Source organism: Lactuca virosa, chromosome 2 (genome assembly GCF_052849685.1).
Source record: "Lactuca virosa cultivar CGN04683 chromosome 2, Lactuca_virosa_CGN04683_v6, whole genome shotgun sequence".
In the NCBI taxonomy this organism is placed as follows: domain Eukaryota; kingdom Viridiplantae; phylum Streptophyta; class Magnoliopsida; order Asterales; family Asteraceae; genus Lactuca; species Lactuca virosa.
In genome coordinates, this window is record NC_136427.1 from 235,032,575 (window position 1) to 235,052,319 (window position 19,745).

General features: G+C 34.4%; 1 protein-coding gene across 1 annotated transcript; it reads right to left on the reverse strand.

The window, feature by feature from the left end:
- Positions 1-13,435: 13,435 nt before the first annotated feature.
- On the reverse strand, positions 13,436-15,490 carry LOC145160489 (uncharacterized protein At5g39865-like). Its single transcript, XM_079079707.1, has one exon. It carries the CDS (start codon positions 14,972-14,974, stop codon positions 13,595-13,597), a length of 1,380 nt encoding a protein of 459 aa, XP_078935833.1. The 5' UTR covers positions 14,975-15,490; the 3' UTR covers positions 13,436-13,594.
- Positions 15,491-19,745: the final 4,255 nt, after the last annotated feature.

Here is a 19,745-nt window from a genome sequence, read left to right on the forward strand (position 1 = left end):
AGCAGACCTCGTTTGAGACACTTCACCAGATATTATGCGAAGCCCCGGTGTTAGCCCTCCCGGAAGGGATGGAGGAGTTTGTGGTGTATTGTGACACATCGATATCGGGGTTGGGTGCGGTGCTTATGCAGAGGGGGCATGTGATAGCGTATGCATCGAGGCAACTGAAGCCTCATGAGACGAGGTATCCCACCCACGATCTGGAGTTGGGGGCAGTGGTGTTCCCCCTCAAGATCTGGCGCCATTATCTGTATGGGGTTCGGTGTACCATATACACGAACCACAAGAGTTTGAAGTATCTAATGGATCAGCCCAACCTGAATATGCACCAGAGGAGATGGTTGGATATGGTAAAGGATTACGATTGTGAGATCCTGTACCACCTGGGCAAAGCTAATGTTGTAGTTGATGTGTTGAGCCGTAGGGCGGAGAGTGCCCCGATTCGAGACACTTGTATGCGATTGACAGTGATGACTCCGGTGTTGGACAACATTCGGGAGGCCCAGGTAGAGGCCGTGAGACCGGAGAACCGCAAGAGAGAGCGGGTGATTGGGCAGGTACCTGAGTTTGTTACCGATAGTGGTGGGCTTATGACCTTTCAGGGTCGGATTTGGGTGCCGTATGCAGGCGGGACGCGCACCACTTTGATGGAGGAGGCGCACCGATCGAGGTTCTCGATCCATCCCGGGGCCACTAAGATGTATTTGGACCTGAAGAAGGATGTAGCATGGTTTGTTGAGAGGTGCTTGACCTGTCGCAGGGTTAAGGCCGAGCACCAGCGTCCGCATGGCAAGTTGCAGCCACTTGAGGTTCCCCAGTGGAAGTGGGAACAGATTTCTATGGATTTTATCACCAAATTGCCGAGGACCGTGAGGGGCGTCGATGCAATTTGGGTGATAGTCGACCGGCTGACTAAGAGTGCTCACTTCCTTGCAATCAGTGAAAGCTCTTCCGCTGAGAGGCTGGCCGAGTTGTATGTGAGAGAGGTGGTATCGCGTCATGGAGTACCGATCTCGATTGTATTAGATAGAGATGTGCGATTCACTTCCAGGTTCTGGAAGAAGTTCCACGAGGAGTTGGGTACGAGGTTGCATTTCAGTACCGCCTACCACCCACAGACGGACGGGCAGAGTGAGCGGACGATTCAGACACTCGAGGACATGCTTCGAGCATGTGTGTTGGACTTCGGAGGAAGTTGGGACACGTACTTGCCGTTGGCTGAGTTTTCCTACAACAACAGCCACCATTCGAGTATTGGTATGCCTCCCTTCGAGTTGTTATATGGGAGGAGGTGTCGAACTCCTATTTGCTGGGGAGAGGTAGGGCAGCGCGTGATGGGCAGCACTGAGATAGTGCTTCAGACGACCGAGCAGATACAGCAGGTTAGACAGAGGTTATTGACGGCTCAGAGTCGTCAGAAGAGTTATGTGAATCGGCGACGATCCGAGCTGGAGTTCCAGGTGGGAGACTTCGTACTCCTGAAAGTATCTCCTTGGAAAGGAGTGATCCGATTCAGGAAGAGGGGCAAGCTGGGGCCCCGGTACATCGGTCCGTTCAGGATGACCGCGAGGGTGGGCAGGGTAGCATACCGGTTGGAGCTACCTGCGGAGTGGAGTCAGATACATGATACCTTCCACGTGTCCTAGTTGAGAAAGTGTATAGCCGACGAGTCGGCGGTGGTACCGCTGGAGGATATTCAGGTGGATGCGAGCCTGAATTATGCTAAGAGGCCAATCGCGATCCGGGATCGGAAGATCAAGGTTCTGAGGAACAAGGAGGTGTCCCTGGTGCAGGTCCAGTGGCAACATCGGAGAGGGTCCGAGCTGACTTGGGAGCCAGAGTTAGAGATGCGGGAGCAGCATCCAGAGTTGTTTGCGGAGCAAGACTTCGAGGGCGAAGTCTGATTCTAGTGGGGGAGAATTGTAACATCCGGATTTCCAGGTATTATGTTTGATCATTAATTCTTTTGAGTACAAGGGAGGGACTCGACGAGTTGAGGCGTAGACTCGTCGAGTAGGATCGCGTGTGCTGACTGGATTAATGAACGGACTCGACGAGTCGGAGAGGGTGGACTCGACGAGTCTGCGCTGTAATTTGAAACCCTAATTCTCGGGGTCTGTGCCCTATTTAAAGGCCTTTATAGCCTCCATTTGCGGCCAATGCACCCCTGAGAAACCCTAGAGAGCAGAGAGAAAGCTTGTAGTGCAAGAGGAGGGCTAATTCATCATTCTAAGTGTAATTTTGCAAGAAAAAAGGAAGGAGGACAAACAATGAAGATTGAGGAGCTCAGATCTATCACCCATTTGATCAGAAGAGGCTGCTAGAGGTACTAATTTGTGCTCAATCTCGTGTATTTGGTGATCTACTTGAATCTAGGGTTTTCTTATGCCTTCTTTGGCTTGGATTCGAAGTATGTAAGGTCCCAAGGTGGAGTTCTTCTTAGATCTGGACTTTAAGAGGTCCAGAGAGTCCTATCTACCTTGCTTTTTGCTATTCCATTAGAGATATGACCCTAGGTTGCCATTCTAGAGGTTATTTCACCCAAAGAAGCTTTATGGACATTGCATGAGTTTAAAGGTCGGACCTTTACGTGATTATAGTGGTTGGGAAGGCCAGATCTATAGTTTAAAGAAGCAGATCTGACCTCAGAAGGTCATTTGAGAGTTGTTATGGGAGCAACTCGCCGAGTCCATAAGTGGACTCGACGATTCGAGTCGGGGATGCCCCGCGATTCGTGACGGGAGGAACCCGTCGAGTGGAAGGATGACTCGGCGAGCCAAGAGAGGCTGAAAGGATTCAGAGGATCCGCATGGACTCGCCGAGTCGCCCATGTGCACTCGACGAGTCGTGTCAAAGTTTGACCGTTGACCTTAGGGTTCTGGTCAAGACTGATTCAAGAGAGTTCAGGGAAGGGTAGAATGGCTCTCTACCCAATCTTTAGGGATGAGACTTTGAGAGAATATTGATCGGGGATGTTATTTGAATAATAGGAGGAGGCTAGGTCGGGACGTTGAGCACGAGAGTTTATCCGACTTCATTGAGGTGAGTCTTCTCACTATACTGTACCTGGAAGGGTACCTATGTGTGACCGGAAGGTCTTATATGCTATGAGATGTATGAGCTGTATGTTGTTATGTGATATGTATGTGTTATGTATGTTATGTACGATAAGGACCGGAAGGTCAAGATGATATGGACCGGAAGGTCAAGATGATATGGACCGGAAGGTCACGAGGTTATGGACCGGAAGGTCGATACGGGTAGGACCGGAAGGTCTACCAGGATTTGGGACAGAAGTCCCATGAGACACATGGATTGGAAGATCCTACAGAGTTATGGCCTGGAAAGGCGTATGTGTTGTATGTGGTATTTTGGGGAACTCACTAAGCATTTATGCTTACAGTTGTTGTGATATGTGTTTCAGGTACTAGCGAGGATCGCGGAAAGGCGCCGGCATGATCCGTACACACTTATGGAGTTTATGTTATTGAGATTCTGGGACATGTTTTGTTATGACACAGTGAATACATTATGTTTTATGATTATCGTGTGATTGAAAGTATGATTTAAAAATGAAAAAAATTGTTTTGAAAATTTACGTTGTTACATTTGTTTTATGAAATCTATCTCAATCTATTAGTTTTTTTTTTGCAATATAAATCCATTTTTTTCTGTAAAAATAGAAAAGTTCCTAACACAAATAACTAAAAAATGGCAAGTTTGTATATGAGAAATAATTCCCAGGTCGGGCTTAAGAAATTCTTTTATTTTTTGTTGGGAAATCCATAGAAAAACTCTATGTATTATACTCCAACGCTTAAAAAAACTCTTGTATTATTTTTTTGAACATATTAACCATTCTTATTTATGACATTTATTATTTTAATGCTTTATAACCGGCTAGCCTTAAGCAACCGATATAACATAATTGACGTGACATCTAATTAGATGACATGGTTGTACATTGGGTGATTGGGTGACATGTAGCCAAAGAAATTTGGGTTAAAAGGGTGCATCTTATTCTCTTGCTTTAAAATTTACGATCTCATTCCTCTTCTTCTTTTAAGTTCGTGTTGCAGAAATGAGTGATCGATCATATGGATCTTCTTCTTCTTCCTCAACTTTAAGCTATAAAAATGTATTGTGCCAATGTGGTGAACAACCAAATATCTGGACTTCAAGAAGAACCTAGGTTGACATTTCATCTGGTATATGAAATTCTTTTAAGATTGATGTTGTTTCTCTAATGTTTACTCATATACTTCATTTTTTGTAGGATCGATCCTTAAAAAGATTGTAATTTTCTGTATGGGTGGATGAGGATTTGGGTCTTTACTGGTATAAGAGTAAAGTTAATGAGTTACATATGGGTTGTTTTGACATAGGGGTTGTTTTATCGTGTTAAATATGTCAAAAAAAATGGTCCAAAACTGTCCACATATGTCCACAAGGACTGCTTTAACATAAGGGTTGTTTTGTCATTTCAAATATGTCAAAAATTGGTCCAAATAAGAATTAATAGGTAGAAAATTACCTTATGTTGATAACATATCAAAGTAAGCCTATTTCCTTGAAGTGTTTCAATATTCGATTGTATCGAAGAACCACTTCCAACTATCTTTATTTTCTACATTCACAACAACCCATGTAATGGACTAAATTTCATTGTTTCCATCTCGACAAATTGCAACTAGCAACTCCCCTTTAACTTTCCCTTTAAAGAAAAATCCATCTAAACCAATCACCTTACGATATCCTTTCAACCATCCTTCTTTTAAAGCATTAAAACAAATGTAGATTCTTTTGAAATATTTTGCATCCAGATTGACATCGACTCTAATTTCAACAGTGCTTCCTGGGTTTGATCTCAAAACTTCATTACCATAGTCCCATATACGAGCAAAGTGATTATTCAATTTGTCATTAATTAATGTGTAACACCTAGTTTCAGAATGTTTTTAATTTCGGGATAACGGGTCGTCAATGGATCACGTAAAAGTTTTGGGCTTCAAGGGAAGAGAGTTTAGACCCCATCGGATGTTAATATTATTGGTGATGTGATTAAAGCCCTCGAATTGTGATTTGAAGCAAAAGGGTAAAATGAGAAAAGTAATATTTCGGGCTTCTTGCATGGATTATGGTTTTAGTTCGACATGTATTAAGTCAAAAGTAATTTAATAGGGTTGTGGGATCGTCAATACCTTCCTATGTATATAAAGATCGTAGAAAATAGAGTTGAAACGAAAAGGTTATGATTGTTTGATATCTATGATATCTATGATATGCAATTTAAGAATTGTACAAAGATCTAAATAATTGATTTTATTGATAAACTATTCACTACTATGAATTAGATCATTATTGAGAAATATATTATAATTGATAGATTAATTATCATTAACCGGTAGAGAATGAATGATGGATTGGTCATAATCAAGTAACAGATTATAAGAGAGATAGAGAGAGAGAGATAGATAGAGAGAGAGAGAGATAGAGAGAGAGAGAGTGTGTGTGTGTGTGTGTGAGAGAGAGAGAGAGAGATCAATACCAACTGAGAGAGATAAAGACTGGCAGAGAGAGTGATTAATTTTAATAGAGAGATAGATCACAATAGAGAGATTCATTAACACAGAGAAAGATAGATTATGATAGAGAAAGAGAGAGAGAGAGAGAGAGAGAGAGAGAGAGAAAGTGAGAAATATATATAATTAAGAGATTGATTCTGTTAGGTCACTCATTTGTATAGATTTGATGATGTAAAATATATACTTCATAGTTATAGTTTATATGCTCATTCTAGACAGTCAGTTTTGTCTAAGTAAGTGTAAATAGTATAACTTAGACAAGCTGATATGTCAGAGCTAGTTTAGTTAGTTAATTTGAAGATATGTTGATGGATGTTTATATGTCGAAGACTGAAGAACATCCATTGATGACTGGAAGACCTTGAAGACTCTATCAGCACCAGAGGCATGAACACACCATCTATTGAAGACTGATCAGTGTGCCCAGGCGCTGATGGTTATACATTGATGACACACTGATCAGGTGCTGATTATACTCGCTAATGGTACTATCTGCTGAAGTTTAAGCTGATCAACTAGACCCTGATACTGATGACTGAAGCTGAAGCTGATCTCCAGGTGCTGAAGATGATGCTCTAATCAGCTTCTGAAATGTTGTTGCTGATATCCGAATCTAGAGAAATCTGATTTGATACATTCTTTTTATACCAGATTAGTTTATATGTAGATTAGATACAATCCCTTGATTAAAGGGATTCACTAGATTAGATTAGTATATATACAACATTAGGGTGAAACCCTAATGTTGTGAGAGAGTCTTGTAAACGTCTTGGTGTCGTAATCGTCTTTGTGACAACCCGTTTTCTTGGTGAAAACAAACTCTTTCTTGGTGAAATAGACAATTTGGAAAATTTGTTGTGTTCTTTACTTTTTCTTTTCTTCAATATTTTTTATAGTTCTTTCTTGTTTATATTTGATCTACGAATCTTTAAAAGGGTTTGGGACTTTCAGATTCCCATTGAATGACATAGATCATTGGCGAGAATTAGATTATTGATTGAGAGACATATTTTTAATTAAGAGATAAATCATTGATTTGGAGATAGATTATGACTGAGGGATAGATTGTTACTGAGAAATTGATTATGAGAATACCATTAACTGATAAACGATTAATTATTACATGATTAAGAAGACAGATCATTATAAGATTATTATGCTTTATTTGTTTATGTTTTAGTAGTTGTTATTCACTAAGCCATGAGGCTTATGTTGTTATGATGATTTATTTTGCAGGTAGATTGTTTGTGATGCCCGACTCGATCCTGTACTAGTGGCTAGTACGGTCTTCATGATAACTTCTTGTATACCACTTTGCCAATGTATACCAAAATAAATATTGTAAATTTTAAAATGAGAAATGAAATTTTTGGGGTGTAATTGGTATGAAATCCTGGGCGTTACACCTTGTGTGTAGGATGTTGTTATGTTGTAGTGTTATGGTAGACTGGTAGATATGCTATGATTATCTTTGTTTTCTTGGTATTTTTTTGTGCATATGTCGACATAGTATGGTTAGGTTGAGGTGGTACTGCTTTGTGTTGTAAGACAACAAACCCGGGGAGCAATCCAATCATAATCTAAGGGCCCGGTATGGGCAATCCATTCTTATGTTGTGGGCTCATGAGTAAGCCAGTCATAAGCTAAGGGACCGGTAGGGGGCAATCCAGTCTTATGTTATAGACTCGGGAGCAAGCCAGTCATAAGCAGAGGGCCTGGGAGGGGGAAATCCAGTCTTATGTTGTGGGCTCGGGGGCAATCCAATTTTATGATGTAGGTCAGGTGTGCATGCATTATATATGTATTGTTGTGTGGGGTATTTTGGGGGAACTCACTAAGCTTTGACTTACAATTATGGATTCAAATGTTTTTTAGGTACTTATCGGATTGTGAAGGTGGGACTGTACACACGGACATCAACAGTTTTATGATTTGAGATTCTGCATTGTTTTTCCTTATAACTCTGATTTTGAATTATGGTTTATGAACAAATGGTTTGACTATTAATGTAATTTAATAAGAATGGGTGGTTATTCTATTTCAAAACTGAAAATTTATATTCTAGAGTTTGGGACGTTGCATAGTGTAAATGCTAATGTCCTTTCCCTTTTACATTGACCTCTACTAAGCTTTAAAGAATATTTCTGTAAAATGTCGACTTTTATTTCTTTAACTTTTGTTTTGGGTTTGCGAATTAGGTCATTGACATAATGGTTAACAATCCAACTTGGAGTTATCAATGACCTGAGGCTGTATTTTCGTGCACAAACATGTTCCAAGGATTTCACTTTCCAAGTAAGTTTATTTCCCATCCAAGACGCCCAACTTCTAAATGGACACTTATTATCATCAGTTTTTTGCCACAACATATTAATATCCTAAAACGATCACACTTGGAAACCCTCAATTGGTATCCATTAGCCACCACATAATTTGTTAGGCAAAAACTTTAATTGTTCCAGGCTTTCGTATTTTTCCAAGTGTGGTTCCATTTTATTCGAAGGTATCCTAGGGTTGTGTTATGTGTATAAGGGATTGGACCCTAATTTCCTGATCTTCGTCCTCCCCTTTCTTAAATTCTTCATGTGAAGTGGTCCATTCATTATCATCAAATGATATTTCAAGCAATTCCATATCTTCCTGTACCAAGTCATTCAAAAAAGGATCCCATATTGTCTTGTCCGTTGAAGAAGCTACATACTCATCTTCATCAACATCTAAAGACAACCCAGAAATATCGGACTCGTCATCTGTTCCATTCAAACTCTCCATATCAACTTCATCCTCGGTATTTGAAGTTGAATTCATTGTTGTTCATTAAAGCCAACAAGCCTGGAACAAATTTCAAGTCGATTTCAACAAACAACAAAATAACAAGGCAACATACAACAAAATAATGAATCATACATGCTAACAATATTACATAAGGCAAGGAACCTGGATTTGAAGTCGATTTCAAGTTGACGAAGTGTTGACACTGATTTTACCGCCCAATTCCACAGCTTTCCCTCCTTCACGTAAAAAAACATTTTTTTTACAGAATCAAATTTATTGTAAATTAAATGAGGGGTCAATCTACTGAAGGGTAATCAACGTCGACTTGTTAGAACGTGTAACCTAGGGTTATCGGATAAATTAGATAGTTTAAACGGTTTTGGAAATAAAAATGGTTCATATGTTCAAAAAAATAAAATAAGGGTTCTTTTAAGCAATACATAGAGTTTTTATATGGTTTTTTTTGTACACGTCCAACTACAATATAAAACCATTTCATGGTGTGAAAAATATGTTTAAAGATTCCTACCACATAAAATTTTTATTTTTTCGTATTTTGTTAGGTGCAAGCTGTAAATAATTTTTTTTACTGTGAATATAGACTAAAGATCATTTTTTTTTCACAAATTAATTGGTAAAAGAAAATTGTGATTCTCTTTTTAAATGACCTCGTTTAGATTATTTTATAAGGTTCTAAAAAGTTAATCATGACTTCAATGCTTGTATTTGATGTCATGTTTTAACAAAATATCGTCTTATGTCATATATGTATATAAAAATGAATAATAATAGAAAATATATATATAATTATTAATTATATACAATTAAAAACGTGATTCACAACTGCTCATAAAAGCTTGATGTTTGACGTTGCCACCAAATCATGTCTAACATTGTTTAGAACCATGTGATTTCATATGTGCTACATATGTATTGTTCCAGTTTGGCAGGTGAAACTTAGGAATTTCTTAGTTATTATTAGAAAACCTAAAATATTTTATTATATCTAAAAATAATTTATGAAATTAATCAAAGTTCTTTTCTCTTATGTCCGAAGTTCTCAACTCCAACCAAAATAAATTCGCAACTCCAACAAGAGTGACAAATAATTATATCCAAAATTCTAAATCCAATCAGAATGAAATTCTCAACTCCGAGTAGAATGAAAGAAGCTGGAATTTAATATTTGACTGTTTTCAAGCTACCCCTTTTCATATAAAATAAAAAAGCTTAGACACAGCCTGTTCCCACCTATTACTTGTTCATCTTGAAATTTTATAATTTAAGTGCCTGTTTTTCTGCATTTCTAATCATTGAACTTTATCTATTTCAACATAATAAATTATAAACACTGTAGTCATGGATACCAACAACTTCACTTTTTAGGGTTGGTAATAACTACTAATTTCGGATTATTACATACTAATCCTACAAAAAGACTAGTAGGTTTCAACTTATAGAAATATCAATTAACCCAACTATTTCTCTTATTTAAAAAAAAAATTATTACTGTCTATTTTAAAAATCTTAATAATGTGCTTCGTCAAATTTTAAAATAAAACCTGAATATGTTGATTTAATAGTATTATCTCTAAATATTATTAAAAGAGAACCCTTAATTCACCAATGAAGCAATCAGGGCCATTGATTGTGTTTTAATCCTATGTTTTTCATCCTTAGATCAAATTGCTGACATCATCTTCCCCAAATAAAATTCAAACACAATTACATTTAATTATAGAATCTGTAATAATTATAGAATCTTTAAAATTAGTAATTATTTTATCAATTGAAACATATCATCCTATTTATATACATGATATCAGTTTTTCTAATTAATATTGTTCCTAATTTAATTCTCTTATTTATAGCAAAATATTTAAGAGTCAAAATTAAAGTCAATATTATTCATAATTTATCTCCCAGTATATCCCACATAAAATGAATCAATTTGAAATAATTGTTTGAATTTTAAAACTGATTAAATAAGAAAGTCAATTAATTTGAAGTTTTGAATTAATATAGCTGATATCTTTTTTTTTTCAGATGAATAGTCGAAAATCTCCAAGATGATATCTTAGGATCCCAATTTTTTTAGAAGATAATCATTTCCTTATTCAAAAACACCCTATATATACGATTCACTGAAGTGGTTATTCTTACGATTTTGGATTGAGTCATATGATTTACAGTGTTCTTCTTGAGCAATCTTTTTCTCCAATTCTTTTTTCCAAGCTCTTACTTTACTCTGTTCTCCTTATTTTTCTTTAATTTCTTGCATTTACTATGTTCTTATTATTTGTTATTATTGTGTTCTTGTTGAGAAGTCATTAAAAAAATTAATCAATCTACTTTAAGCATATTAGTTTCATTCATTTAGTTACAGAAACAAAATTATACCCTTTATATCGATTTTTTAATATGTTGACCTATGTTTGTTAAGAGAAAGTCATAAAAGTCGTTTTAATACATGATAACAAAGCTAGTGGAACGGAGCAAAAGCAGGAAAAATAAGTTTTTTATTGTTACACTTCAACTTGCATGAACAAATGCGTATCTGTTGTTCTAAGGTTTTCAATAACTCTTTTATACATATTCTTATAATCTTCGATTAAATTTTCTAATTTTCTATTATTGAATTTGTTTATATCAATGATATTAGTTTCAAAATCACCATTATAGTACAAGATTTTACCGACGTGGTGTCACTTACGTTATTTGATCGTGACGCAAAGAAACTTCTGGAAAAAAAACACACAAGAGTTGCTTCAAAAGTTTAATGAGGTTATCGATATTAACTTCATTTAAATAAAACTAATTTTTACTTTTTGTCTGTCTATTTTTATAACCGTTAATTTTTTTCATTTTTAGGAAGGTAATATGAAAATTTATCTGTCTGCTTTGAAATTACTTTGGATAAAAAAGTTGGCATTCAAAATTCAAATTTCTCATTATAATTTGAAGAACAATGTTGATGGTTATGCAATCTCAAACTTCAATGTTGATAATAAAATCACTGTTGAATTGGAAAAAAAAATTATCATTGAACAGGTAACATTCTTTTACGAAACATACTACAAACACTACACTTATTAGATTCGTTTTTTATATTTTAGTTGATCAACTAACATATTTCTATGTACTACAAATATATGCGTCGTAATCCGATTCGTTTAACGTTTTATCGGCAAAATTCGGATGTCAAGACACATTAAATTTAAAGGTTTTAAATATAATATAACTAAATCTAATATTTTATATACTTTAAAATATTATTAACTTTTAGATTGACATATGAATTTATTTTCTATATTTAGGATGCAGTTTCGTTTACTGGTGATAACGTCACACCTGCTTCGAATCTTGATAAAAGTATTGCAACAAGTCCACTAACTAAGTAGACATCCTTTAAAAAAATGTCTAGACATGAAGAATTAAAATACAACTTGTAAGATGTTTACGATGTTGATAATCTGGAAACAATATCCTCAACCAAACGATCATTAACATCAATGACAGATCGTACTTCTGGAGAAGGCAAGTCAAAACTGTTAATTCCAAAGAAAGAAAAATAATATATGATTTTCATGATTTTATATGAGTAGTTGGGTGATTTGAGTACCGTTGATTTCATATTATTTTTACATACTATTTGGTTTTTGGGTGTGGTTTTTGATTACTTTGTTTCATACTATTCGTTTTTTGGGTTAGAATTTTGATCATTTAAATACAGTTTCGGTTTTATGAAATGTTGAATTATTCATCTATTTGCCTTTCGGGTTAAACTCATATGCATTTAGGAAAGATACGTGCTAACGATTTTAAATTTGTATTGCCCTATAAAAACCAACCGTAGCCTCACAGACCATTCCCTCATATCTCAGTAGGTCTTAATATTTCCCAAAATTCAGCTACAAGAAGTCATGGATGCACTTCTTGAATCAATCCTCTAAACCGAATTTCATTTGTTAGTTGGATGTAGTGACCAAAATGCAAGATTTGTGAAAGTTCATTATTATTTATTAGTGTTAACCTTTAGCAAATTATGAAACTGATATTATATTTTTGTTCATAACATGTTTTTTTTTGTAATAATTTATTTGATCGGAAGATATGTATATATGATTGGGTGTAGCCTGAAAAATCATATTTTAATTTTAATAAAGAAAAAATACTTTGAAATCGACCAAATTACAATGTCTGAATTTTATGTTTATGGTTATGACAATTCACTTTATTTGTAATGTTTATCGAATTCCTTTGCAGAATTTAATGTTGTTGGTACATGTAACAACTTATTGTTGCTTTTGGTTTTACAGAGTCAATATGAAAAGAGTCATATGAGCCTCCATGGGGTTGGTACACCGAACAAAGTCAATTCATAAAGCTACTACACAACATGTTTTAATCAAGAAGTTGCATTATGTTGTGATAAAACAAAGATCACATAGATCATTTATGTTAAAAATTACTGTATTAAAAAATCAAATTGTTCTAATATAAATATTAAATATTTTTGTCTCATAAGTTTGGTTCAAAAACTCTAAAAATGAATGTAACTAATATTTTTTTATTAAAATTCAATCTAAGACAAAGTCACCTATTAATGTGATATGTATTTAATTTATGTTCCCCGCGTTTAACGCGGGTCATAATCTAGTTATACACTATACCAAATTTTAAATATAAAAAATACACAAGCATCCCGCTTTGAATGATGGAACGTGACTTCATAGGTGGAATCATCAGTATTTATAGAAATCATGAAAAATGTAAAATCAGTGTTGATGAAAAGTGATATTGTATTTTGGTTGGCTTCTATGAATTCAAAGCAGATTAGATACACATTGAAAGATCCGAAAATAAAAGAATTGTTTCCTATTTCAGTGACATATATTTGATATATGAAATTTGGAAGTGTTTAGTATACAACACAAATTACTATGTATAAAGAAAAAAATTACCGTGTACATGTAAGCTGCCATTTCATATATCAAAACAAAACATTTAACCCATCATTTATTTTGCACAAGTAAAGAACACGGAAATTCTTAATAAAGTTTCAAAATCGACCATAACAAGTAAAACTCACCTCTCTGACATTAAAAATGTAAAAAAGAAAAAAAAATCAATACAAAATGAAAATTTATAAATCTTGTTTTCAATATATTTTTTCATGAAAAAAAAAAACCACTATACAATAAAAAATTCATGAAAAATTGCCACTGTGAAAGTTAATCACAGCAAACTGGACATCTAATTAGTCCATTTTCATTGCAATCGGGACATCTTTGAAACCCATAATCATTTTCTTCTTTTTCTTCATCATCTACTTCTTCATCATCAGATTCATCGTCATAATAAATCTTACAGCTTCCAGAACACGTCTCACATGGTAAAAATCTAATATCACCGCAAGCCTCACAGCCACCAACTCCACCACCACCGACATAGCCACCGCCATCCATCATTTCACAACCTTCCAACGCCTTCTCAAGGTGCCCATCTTCATGTAATCGCCGGATTTCAGCAGCACCACCAATACATTTAATTCCGATGAAGACTTTAGGCAATCCACCACCAATAAAACCACCCAATAATTCTTTCAATTCCTCCTTGAAACCCGAATGCATCGATACATCACGCTCGTCAACACGAACTCCGGTTGCCTTTAAGATGTGTCTGACATGGCAGCAATCCTCGTACGTCTTCCTAACTCCTCGTAAGCTAGTGAAGTACAAAACTAACTTTTCTTGGACACGTGGAGGACTGATGTTTTTACCATCACCGAAAAAGCCGTTTTGTAAAGATTTCTTGGAATTCGTTATGTCCAATGAATCATCATCACCGTAGCCGTCTGAGGACGGCGGATCCTTCTCGTCGATCGATGGCTTTAGGTGAAATGGGTTCGCCGGAGGTAGTAACTCTAGTGATTTTCTGAATGAAGAAATTACCTCAGTATCAAAATCCGATGCCACCGATGTGTCGTTTGAATCGAAAAGGGAATTCGAATCTGAGGAGTTGTTCTCTGGTATTGGTAGACATAGTGGTTTGCCGGAGACTTCAGTTTGTCGATCTTGTTCTCGGAATTCTGTTGCAGATTCACCGAAGGATGTAAAGGAATTGGGATTAACATGAAATGAGAAGCTACGGATGTGATTCGCGGCGGATTTTGGTCGGAGTGGGCTTGTATCATCCAAACCTTCCATCAATTCCCACGCATTGATCGTTTCCGGCTCGCCGGGAGGCGTTCTGATGGGTGTTCTGGGGATGATTTTGGGGATTTTTTCTTCGATCATCTTCGACCATGTCTTGGCGTCAATCACGCCGACTGCAAATTCGTTACTTTCCTTATCATGTATCTCATTTTGTCGGAGAGGATCTTGATGAATCTGTACGACGCCTGGATTTTTCGCACTGCGAGCCTCATTGGAGTTCGATGGATCGAGCTGAAGGTATCCGAGAGTGGTGGATTTAAGAGCAACGACATGGTAGCTGTCGCCGTCGCTCTGAGGCGGGTGGTGGACGTGCATTGAATAGCTTCGGGTAATCGGAGCACATGGCCCTTTACAGTTCCGGCACACCGGTCGTTGCTTCGATGTCGCGCAACCCATTTTTACCAAAATCCCACCAAACAGATTGAAAATAGAATCAAACGCAGATAAGAACACTCTGTAATTCTGTATATAACGATTAAACTAATGAAATTGAACAAAATCTTTCTGTGTGTGGATGTGGTCGTTGATGATAGGTGGATAGAAGATTAAGGAAAGAATATTCCCCAATTCGAATGAAGAAAATGTAAAAAATACTCAAACCCAGAAGATTCTAATCAATCCGGATCACCATATTGATCTGCATTAAAGATATAAAAAGTGATCGATCAATTAAAATTGTGTTTATCGAGTAAACTAAATCGGAGATTTCATTCAATTCTCACGAAACCCTCGTGTATATATTATAGGATAATAATTCACACTCCAAATTACAGATGAGAGTGAAAAGATATTCAAATGTAAAGATGAAGAAAAGAAATTGGCGATTGTGAAGATGAAATAATCATCAAGAACTGGTGGGAGAATGAGTGGTGATAACAACACTCCAACACCGGCTTTAGCCTTCAAGTCGTGGGGGGCATATCAATAAAAAAAATATTAATAAAAAAATATTTAAAAATAAAAAAACACACACAGTAAAACACCTTATAGTGTGTGAGATAGAGGAAACGTGTAAAGCGGGAATTATTCCATAAAAATGACTCTTTCCTTTCTTATTTCTTTTACAAGTACCCACTCACCCGCTAAAAGGGACGAGCTTAAAGGGTATGAAATGATCGTTTTCTTCTACACCACTACTTGCATCTTCTAAGCGCGTGCCCTCACGATTTGGCCTATGTTTTTCATTTACACCGATTACGTTGACATATAGATTGTATGATGTTTGAAGTTTTACCTCTCTTTAGTGATTAAAGTTATTTATAGCAACTTACAAGCTTTAAATGAATACTTTTGGAAAGGCGAACCATATTAAGGCGCGTGACGATTTTGTTTTTAGCAATATGTTACGGAAGTCCCATTAGAATGAGACATGAGATATATGTTTACAGTCAAGTCTCCAACAAAAATGAGCGTCATGGATAACCTCTTACATGTTCAAAAAACAAGTACCTTCAAATAAGTCAAAAATAACAGAGGGAATAGGTCTAAGGCTTAGAGTATACATTCTCATTACCTCTTATTTTTTGTTGATCACCTCATCATCACGTCGTTTTTTCACTATCATCCCCTCATCCCTCACTTATATGAAATGGTCACTTTCACTCCTCTCAAAATATACATCAATAGGATGTTGTATTGTACAGTAATGTGAAACATGAAAAAGGTGAAAGAGTCACATTGCTTTTTTCTTCCACAGGAAACTTCACTGCACCACCACACACCAGATGGTGACAGGTTACCTCATCGCTGGATGCGAGGCTTGTATTCAGTTGGGACTAAGTTAGCACTAAAACAAAAACAAGAGTAATCGAAGTGTATGTGTATGAATATGTGACCCTCCATATAAGACATGTAATAGTTTTATTTTCAAGTATTTAAATCAAGGTAAATCATGTATTTCTTATCTTTTTGTTGTAGTTATATATTAAATATTTTATATCTCATTTGTATAATATTTAAAATATTATAAATTGCGTAAATCAATTTGCAACGTAAAATCGCACCCTTTCATTTATTCACTTCCTAACAAGGTTGGTTTGATACTTTGATATTAAAAACATAAATACTCTATCGCTTTTATAACACATCATTACATGTTGATAGACAGTGTTCCTTTAATATACAACCTCACATATCGTATTGTTGACGTTTTCATTTTGTTTATGCACGCAACTGAGTTGTTATCTATATTGAATCACCGACAACTTTTTCAATTTTTTTTACCAAATTTTATTTATATTTATATTTTTTGAACGACTAACATGCCACCTCAAAATTCAATATATCATACTAACTGGTCACCAATAAATCACTTTGATGGTCAGGAATGCCAATCTTTTATTGGTTTATGCTCACTTAAAAATCTTTTATAGCAAATGGCTACCACTTGATGGTGGGGGTTTTCTTTTTAAAACTATTTCAATGTTGTAGTTTTATATTTTGTCCTCCTTTCTTTATCCAATTTCTTTGTAGTGAAAGGTGATGGAAAACAATGTCTTTATTGAAATACCAAAAACACCTTTCACTGTTTCGATCCTGAATGTTGATTGATTATCGTGATTTGGAGCACTAAGTTGATGATTGTATTTAAAAGGGGTTGATTGTACAAATGGATGGGACCAAGTTGGAATTCATTCTTTTTGTTTGTAAATGAAGTGGTGGGCAGCACGAGTGGTTGCGGAGCGTGGAACTTACAATATAAGGAGCGGCTCAGGTTTCTAAAGTCCTCCGACGGCCGACGACCCTTTGAAAATGATCCGTGATATATGAAACTTTTGCTTATTTTAGTATTTTACATGTTCAAAATTGTATCCATGATGTATAAATTAATAAAGTAAACTGAAGAAAAAAAAAAGAACAATGGTCTAACCAAATTAAAAAGAAGAAAAACAAAAATGATCACATTTTTAAATTATTTTGTTTGCACAACTCAGAATATTTTAATAAACTTGACTGATGTGAAACCAATTTTTGCTACGAAATTGCTTTTTTAAAGTTTTGACCACAAAAAACTTTGAAAAATTTAATGAAATATCATAATAACTTCGTGATATATGACGTCTTTATTTTTATTAGTTTTTTAAGAGTTTTTTGATGATAGACATTTAAAAAATATTTTCGCAATGTAATTTTACAGTGATGTAAATACGGAATATGTACCCATCTTATGTATAAAATAAAACGAAAAATGGTTATTTTTTAAAGAAAACTTCCTCCATTTTAATCTCCTTTTGTTGTGATTTTCTCTCGAAAAAATAATTACAAGTTAACGACTATGTTAGACAAAATTTGTTGTGGTTACGAATTGTTATTGTGAGTAATAAAAACCAGCTATATAAAAATGTTTAAAAATAGTAATGGTAATTATAATTTGTAGCTCTGAAATTATAATTTTACATAAAACGTAACACTCGTAATATAGAACACAAAATCTCAAACACTTTGTTGTAGCTGCAAATGCAACACTCGTAATTCAGAAAACAACAATCTCAAAAACATTTTAATTTAATTAATACATGTTTCATCCATGGGTTAATGTCATAAAATCCTCAGGTTTTTATTGGTTTTGCCCGAAGTTGAATTTTATGTCTGTTTTTATCCTTATATTTTCCAAGAAATGTTCGTTTTATCCATTTACCAGTGATAACAAATTTTTCAAGTTACCATTATACTAATTTCGCAAAAAAAAAAAAAAAAAAAAACCCTTAAGTTTATAGTTATTTTACGTTTTTACAATAAGTTTTTTTTTCATATTATACGTATTTATGAAGAAGAATCTTATTTTATAAACGAAAAAATATTTAATTAAATATTGTGTTTACGTTTTTTTAAATGTTATTATATATATATATATATATATACCATTGGGACCATTTATGTAACTTTATATAATTTCATTGATCTTTAAATTTTAATCATATAAAACTCTAAAAAGTTAAAATATATTCCCGTTATCATAAGTAACAATTTGCATTACGGTAACTATTATACTTTTCTAATAAGTTTTTGTAATATTTATAATTAACTATGTGTGAGACCCGTGTATTATACGAGTTTATAAAAAAAAGTTTGGTATAAAGTTATAAGCATTACATAATAGTTTTACATAAATACAAAAGATATAATAAATAAAGTAAGTAATTTAAAATATAATGTAGGAGATTTGAAAAGTTGTAAAGCATTTATTATGAAATTTAATAGAATAGTCTACCTTGCATATATAAATCTCATTAAAATATGGATTTTAAATTTAAAAAAATGAAAAATAACAAGAAAATGACAAGTAGAAAAACTAATTCAAAAACTCTTAGAAATTGACATGTGTCAAATTCAATGAGATGATGACATTTGACAAAATTGATTTTCATTTATTAGGTTAGATTTAATAGAATAATCTACCTTATATATATAAATCTCACTAAAATATGGATTTTAAATTTAAGAAAATGAAAAATACAAGAAAATGACAAGTGGAAAAACTAATTCAAAAACTCTTAGAAATTGACATGTGTCAAATTCAATGAGATAATGACATTTGGCAAAAATGATTTTCATTTATTAGGTTAGATTTGTGTGTTATTGAATATCATACTATACTTATAAAGGAAGCATTTTTCCTTGAACCTCGTGCATTTGAAACCCCTACAAAAATTTGCAAACACCTCATACATTTGAAACCTCATATTTTAATGAATATCATTCAAAAGTCTCTTAATAATGATTAACAATTCAAAGGTTTATAACTTATATAATATATTTAATAAACAATTAATAGATAGTCTATTATAAAATGTCAATCTCTTTGAGTAGACACACAAATACAAATCACATACAAAATTCACAAAGAAAACAATTTAAAGTTTTTTGTGTTGGTTTGAGGGTTTTGAACCATTTTTCGAGCCATGTTATTATGTTGAAGTTTTTAATTTGTAAGTTTGTTATATACTAATTCTTTTTTGTATTTTCTTGGTTTAAGTATTATTTTAAGTGTAACACCCATAAAAGATCAAGCCAATTTAAAACTTTTTCAAACATCCAAAGCCATTAGTTATTACAAAAGGTTTTTAAAATAGTTTAATATCAGAGTATCCCAGAAATCATAAGTCCAAATCACGAGGATGTGTACGGTCACGCCTTCGTCTTGCGAAAATCATCAGCAGTACCTGAA

What these genes read in the sequence shown, in the direction of transcription:
- LOC145160489 (XM_079079707.1), bottom strand. Translation starts at nt 14,974, where the DNA reads ATGGGTTGCGCGACATCGAAGCAACGACCGGTGTGCCGGAACTGTAAA.